We start from the raw sequence: 7,487 nt of genomic DNA, 5'->3' as shown, positions 1-7,487 counted from the left end.
CAAAAAGTAGCAGCCAAATTAATGAGGTGCAGGTGAGGGCAGCCACTAACTAACACATAGATACAGGGGCTCATAACATATTTGAGTCTCAGACATCTGGACACATCTTCACTTCTGCTGGCTAGGTGTTCGCTTTGGTCATCTGTGCTACAACAGGCAAACAAAAAAATGTATAAATAATGGTAAAAATGGGATTTAATCTTGACAACAACTGGTTTGTTTAAACTGAAACCTTTCAAAGGGATAAACAAAACAAATCAAGTAAGATGTATCCAACACAACAATAAAAAAATGGTGACATATATTGCAGGCTTGCCAGGCACTACGGAAGATGAGCCAGAGGCCAGAGTAATGTAGAAAAGGATAATATAACCTGATGCTGAACTGCATGTTGTGATGTTTGTCCAAAAATCCTAATACCTTTAGTCTAGAAAGTAACCTGCTTGGTTTTAACGTATTGTGTCTAGTTTGTGTCTAAGGAAACGGCAGTCAAGATTTGGCCCAATGTTTTATTGTCAGCATATCCTCACATACTTAAGTGTGCCTGCTTGATGGATACAATTGTCTTTACTTTTTACCCCTAAATGAGCTGATTTTACAAAATTAGTAATTCTCTGACCTTTATTTTTCCACATAGACAAGATCAGCTTATTCAATGCTGCCTTCACTTACAAAGCCTAAATAATATGAATTACATCTTAGCTTTTCCTTCAACAGTGCCTTCTAAAATTATACAAGAACAGGATGGTTTTTTTTTGTTTCTCTCTGGAAGTCAGCAAAAAAGCTGTTAAATACTACATATACTAGAATACTGATTTTAGTAATACTCAACGTGCACATCAGTTTCATTGTCAGAAACACTTTAAATCTTTGTATGTTACTAATAACTGAAGAGCATTATTCAGCGTTATAATGTAGTATGCATTGTCCTTCATATATATTCCTAAAGCAGGATGTATGCTGTACATTTATATACAACGCTGGTCGGAGCACAGACATTGCAGTGTCATGCTTTCATTCAAATTTCAGATGCCATATGTTCAGTACAATCGCATGGCATCGAGATGCAACATATTGCTTTGAAAATGCAAATTATTTCACGCAGTGGCCTTCATGACTGGGAAGGGGTAATGAAATGGGATATATTTTACACATATGAAAAAATAAATTAAAGATTTATCATAAATATATGGACCAGTATATGACGTTGAAGAACAAGAAGCAAAAAGGGAACAGTGCTCTTGCATAAAGATCGATTCTCTTTGCTGCCGATGGAATGACAGGTTTGGGAGGAGGAGGCTTCTTGTTGTTCTTGGCTTGAGATTTCCCGAGCCCATTGTTGACTTCAATGGGCTTCCCGTAACAGTCATAATTCGACAATTCAAAATCCCTTGGCAAGCTTCCAACGATGCTGAAATCATTGGATCTCAGATCAGACTTCGAAGTGCAAACTTTTTTGCATCTGGTCTCACCAACCTATGAAATAAAGAGTGGGGGAATCATGATCTACTCACCATATTTCATTAACAAACTTAATGCAGCTGCTAGAGAACACTGCAAACAAACATACAGGAAATTACTTGTTGATAGCGATACATTACATCAGCCTAATTTGCTGAATGGTTGCATTATAAAGCACTTAAGGATGATCAGTCAATCATATAAACTAATCCAAACATTCATAATTGTGTAATTTTTCATGCACAAGGTGCCTCATGCTGTGCAACCTGCTATAGTTAGATTCCTTCATTTTAAGATGATAGAAAGGGGGAAAATACTTCTATAGAGAGTATTCTTGGAAATCAGCCCTGTGCTGTTGAACCTGCAGGACAGATACTATTCAACACATTTTTCTGAAGCCTGGAAGCTATAGAAGGAATTAACCCTAAAGACCAATGTTAGATGCAATAATTGAAGTCTGGTCTGAGTGTACATAGTAGCCAGCTCAATATCCTCTATCTGATCCTAGGGTCACAACCTTGCATGACGAGAAGGCACTTTCTTTGGACTCGCAGTCGTTGGTGCCTTTCTAGAGACAGGTAACAAGAATGTAACGCCCTTCTCATCACTTCCCATGAGTACACTGAGGAATAGAGTAACTGGGAATTCTAAATCAAACAGCTTCATACCTGTCTTTCAACAGCTCCATCAGTGCTTTTGGGGATCAAGTACCTCTGTGCTATGAGGTAACCAGAGGTGAATCACTCTCTTTTATAGACCAGACAATCATACTGGCACAGACAATGAACACTTAAAAGAAAAAAGTATTTGGTGCCTTTCCAACTGAAGTGTTTTGGGGAAAAATAAAGTTCCTATACTCCCTTCCTTGGATTTTGTAAATTTTATATTTCAGGTACAACAAATCTATAGGAGGATCACCCCCACACAGTTCAGGGAGCTTGAAGAGATTTGGAGTGCAAGACACTGTACTTTGTGACTTGGGCAAATCTCTCCCAAAGTTTCTTTTCAATTGGACTATACAGTAAAGCAGGGGAAAAGAATAAGAGGAAAAAAAAAAAGGGAAGAAAAAAGAATACAGGTTATGAGGTTATGAAACTTAACTGCATTATTAATAATGCTGTTTGTTCACATATAATAACCTGAGAGTTAGTTGGAAAAAATGCTGGTTCACAGTGAAGTTATACACATGGGCAACTGCCATTAGCATAAGTTTCACTAGGGCTACCTGAGCCACCAATCCATGGAAACTTGGTTCTTCCAAAAGCTGCCTGTCCCTCCTTCCCCGCAGCCTGTCTCTCCTCCACAATGCCCTCAGGCATCTTACTCTCGGCTCTCTCCACCTTTGGCTTTTTGCAGTCTTAGGCTAATAGTCTGGGCTGTTTGCATCATCGCATTTTGTTACAAAAATAGTAATAATGAAGTATAATACCAGACTTACAGAGGAAGTAAAAACATTTGGGAGAATATCATTAGCTTCTCTGTGACAACTGAGAAAGTATCTTTGATGAAAAGAACTGAAGCAGCCAAGAAGAGACTTAAACTTCAACTGAAGCTTTTACTGTCACTGCTGACATTGCTGATTCTAGTGCAAAGTGGAAGAGAAGCACGGCACTGTTCCCTCAGCAAAGACTGGATACACCTCCCCAGATTTGCCAGACCTATATTTCTCAGGAAAACAGTACATTTTGAAACCAATGCACTAAAACTGAGGTGCAGGTTACACAGCAAAACCAAGATTACAGGTTATAAAAATAAAAACAAGATAGTTGCTCCATGGCGGTAAGGCAAAACTATACATACAAAATCCCTGCAACTGTTTCCCAGTAATCAAAGTGCTGACAGCCTGGGACAGTGTTCAGTATTGGACCAGCAGTGGCAAACTGTCCAGTCAGGTGGTGATAGAGACATGTATGACCACGATTATGTGACCCTGGGTGACATGGGGGCTGTCAGTCAGTGATCCAAGAAGTTCATTTCAATTGGATCATACCCAATGATATGGGTAACGAAGACGTAAAACAGAGCCTTGTGCAATGAAAGGTTAACTTGCAGGACATGTTAGCTGAAGAGTCCCAGAGTGTTACAATTTTCCATGGTAAAAATGAGTAAGATTTAATATGGTCATTAAATTAAGAACTAGAATCATGTATGAAATTATAAGCCTCCTTTTGGATTTGCAAACTTGTAGTCCATTTCTCATACTGCCAGAGATGTATTTTAAAACTCAGTGACACTAATTGTAGTCTAAGCCATCTCATTTACAATACAGAATATTCCTGTTCCAACTGCAGTGTCTAGAGAGTGCTCCCCTGAAGGCAGCTATAAGTCAGTTCTCATTCACTTTCAGGACAGAGAATGGAGGGAACGGCTTCTAGGTCACCTCTGCCTTATAAGCAGAGGACTCTTCACAGCATGTTCACACAGAGCTCTGCTTAGTTTAGTACCGATTTATCAGGGTGACACAATTTCCTTTGTAAGAGCAACCTGGCCCAAATTTTCATTTAAGAAGTATGTGTTACTTTAAAAGATAATCCCATTTCCCTAGGTTTACAAATCTAATGCACCTCTATTACCTATATTCAGTTTCTGCCTACACGTATTGTTAAACTTCTTTTCATACATCTCTTCAACTATTCAATTATTCTGTTGCTTTAATCTAAATTTGCTTCAGTTGACCTACAACTTTCCTGAAATAAAGTGAGATAATACATATTACTATATATAATATGCTTTTGATTATTTCAATAATATATATTAATATGCTTTTTATTCATCCTGTCTTGGTTTGCGCTAGAAGCGTAACAATATTCTTGACGCTTACCAAAGGCTACAGGTGCCCTTTTGTGGAAAATGATACCACAGGACTTTATTTTAGAGTACTATACTGAAGACTTGTAGAGAAAGTAAAACACTGTTAAATGTTTGACTTTATCTTGACACAGAACTTGGCCCTGGAAAATATTTGCTTTCATTTGCCTTATCCTGCTACAGCACCACGACCCATGGGCCAGACCCAGCCCACAGGGTGCTTCTACCAGCTTTTCCCCTGTAGGGGATGAGGAGCAGCTGTTTGGGAAGGGAAGGCTGCTGGAACAGTGCAGCACACCCCCATCCCTGATGGAACTGGGGAGCTGTTTCTTGTCGCTCTGGTGCAGAGGTGGGGGGGGCAAGGAGGGCATGGAAAAGTGAGGTGGCTCTCGGGGCTTGGCCCAAAACACAGACCTAGTTCCTGTTTCTGCCAGGACTGGGCCAGCTTCTCTAGGTTTATGTGTTGGGCAGTACACCTGCATTTCGATGAACGACTCAAAATACCTACAAATGGCTTCTAGAAGCCAGAAGGCCCCTGCAATGATCCCTTCTCACCTTTTACAACATCCAGGCTGACCAGTGCTTGCTGCCAAGATCAGCACCTGCCGCTGCTGCTGCTGCAGAGCTGCAGTGTGATAAGAAGAGCTGCTTATGCATGCAGACTGGCGGGGAGGGGGAACTAACTTCCCATCACCGACTCTGCTGCTTCTGGTGCTCTTCTCACTCGCCCATTTACAGCCCAAACTAGTTATACTAGATTTTCCTTTAAAAACATCCAGGATGGAGAATTTTTTCCATGACCTTATTCCCCACAAACATATGTACCTTATTTCTAACCTGAATTTATTTGGCTTCAATTTCCAGTCACAAGGCATGACTATAGTTACTCTGATTAACTGCTGGTACTTACAGATGGTAACAAATCTAACCTTGATTTTGCATAACTCAGATGATGTAACCAGGCCAACATACGAAGCCAAGTCAAATGTTCTTAAGAGTTTCTTACCTCCACATCATTACCACTGTCAACCTAATTCATGATATTTTAAAAAATTCCATTCAGTTTGATTAAATCAATAAACACACAGATCAGCTTTAATTTCACTGACCCATTTGAATCTATTAGCTAACACGCGGCTGAATTGTGAATAATATTAGTGATAACACTTATGAATAATAATTATCAGTCAGCCCCCTGTTAGCTATGCAATATTTTCCACTGATTGATGTCAGGCTTATAATTATTCAAGTAATGCCACTTAGCCTTTAAAAGTACTGGCACAAAGTTAGCTACTTGCTGTCTTCTGGAGCCCTCCCAGTTTTAGAGGATTTATTAAAAAATCAACATTAACATTTCACAACACTCATGGACTAAGCTATTTAAAGAATCCTAGATGAAACTTAAGCTGAAATCTTGATTGTAAAATGTCTAACATTAATAGCTGCTGTTTAAAATCCTCATTAGCTCCTGTCAATGAAAGCTATTTCATCATCTGATTGAACATATCTGGCTTCTCCCCAAACACAGAGCAGAATGTTTGTTCAACACTTTTTGCCTTTTCTGCTAATTCTTGATACTTACAATATCTCTATCTAGTATTGGACCAATAGTCCTGTTGCTGGTTTTTGTATTCTTGCTATACATGCAAAGTAACTTCCTATTGCTCTCAACTATCTATCCCTTTTGTTACCTACACCTATTATCTACACCTATTTTCTGGATTTTGACTTATATTAATTGCTATCAAAGAGAAATGCCTGAAGTCGAGTTAGTTTTCAGTCTTTGGGGAGGTTTTTTTTAAGTTGTGCTGGGCTTTTTTGTTTTTTAATTAGTCTGGCTTCCCTTCTGGTCTGTATCTGCTTTAGGTGTTGTTACATAGCATCAGCATCACCAGCATAATTCATATCTTTTTGTTTAAATTCTTCATCCAAAATAGAAAAAATAGTTCTCAAATTGCTGAAATCTGTCCTTTCACAGCACCAAAAATACCACGACTAATCTAAAATTGTTTTGTGCAAATAGAACAAAGATCCTTTTCAATGGACTGTTCATCCTGTGATCCAGCCCTCTTTATCCATCAGGATGAAGTGTAATATAAAATGCATTATTTTGAAATCAAGAATTTCTGAGAGCAGAAATGTATTACCCATACTTTCGAGCAAAGCCTCAAAGACGCGATAGCACTGGCAGCCTTTCATGCTCAGCATGTGTCCTGCAGGCTGAAATGCCTCCCTACTGTAATGCAGCATTCTCTGTCCTACACAACACGTTTTCTCTGCCATAATCACCTTGTCTCTTGCACCCAAACTCCTTTTGGCATGCAGATTTGCCACTAGTGCTGCCAGCTGTATGAGTCTTCCATATGAGATGAAGGAGGAGTTTTCTAACAAACTCTTGTCATTAACCTTTCTTGCACTTGTTTTGTGCTCTTCTTTTGCTCTTGCCATAATGATAGGTGTGGATCATCAATAAAATAATGATTGTTTAGCATTAGTGTATATTAAGACTAAGCATATTTTCTGGTGCAGCTCAGCAGGAATCTGCTATTATTCAATTTTTCTTGAAAATATTATTCAATATTCCTTGCAAAGTACAGCACAAAAAATATTTATACATAAAGTATCACAGAATCACAGCATGGCTAAGGTTGGCAGGGACCTTGAGATCATCCAGACCAATGCCCTGCTCAAAGCAGATTGCTCAGGGTCTTTTTACAGTCATGTTCTGAATTATCTCCAGGGATGGATACGTGAGTCACTAGAGCAGAAAGCACCTACTCCGTACCTGAAATGCTGTCAGAAACTATTAAAACAGACTGCAGCCTGTGGTTTTGTCTACAAAATAAAATATAAACTGGGTTTTTGATGGTTCTACAAGAAAAATATGAGTCTGGAGTGCCACTAGAGGAGAAAAGACAGTACGGGAAGACTAGGTCACCACCAGTGGTCAGGTGTATTATAAATCAGTAGAGATGAACACAGCCTATGTCACATTTCAGAGTCTAGACATGGCTCTGACAAGGTAAAGCAAGCAAAAGAACTACTTTTTTTTTTTTCAAAAATAGCTGGGTTTAGAGCTATTACCACCACTTGCATGGCACTATTCATCATCTGCCATTCTTTTAGCAAATGTTCTCTCCAGTCAGCATCACATTATCTGTGGGGGACAGCTTCTATAAATGGGCTTGATGAAAATGTGACTTTTGAAATTGAGGGGT

The 7,487-nt window shown here is 39.0% G+C and overlaps 1 protein-coding gene across 3 annotated transcripts in view; it reads right to left on the bottom strand.

Moving 5' to 3' along the window:
- Nucleotides 1-571: 571 nt before the first annotated feature.
- Nucleotides 572-7,487, bottom strand: part of GLRB (glycine receptor beta) — a 47,327-nt gene continuing 40,411 nt past the window's right edge. For all 3 annotated transcript variants that reach the window (XM_057419121.1, XM_057419119.1, XM_057419120.1), the window contains one exon: nt 572-1,476. In XM_057419121.1, the coding sequence (XP_057275104.1) occupies nt 1,180-1,476 (297 nt within the window). In that variant the 3' untranslated portion in view covers nt 572-1,179. The remainder of the gene's footprint in view (nt 1,477-7,487) is intronic.

Source organism: Pezoporus wallicus, unplaced genomic scaffold (assembly GCF_028554395.1).
Source record: "Pezoporus wallicus isolate ANWC-B61680 ecotype Strahan unplaced genomic scaffold, APGP_CSIRO_Pwel_v1 contig_2384, whole genome shotgun sequence".
Taxonomy (NCBI): Eukaryota; Metazoa; Chordata; class Aves; order Psittaciformes; family Psittacidae; genus Pezoporus; species Pezoporus wallicus.
This window is presented reverse-complemented; position numbering and strand designations above follow the sequence as displayed.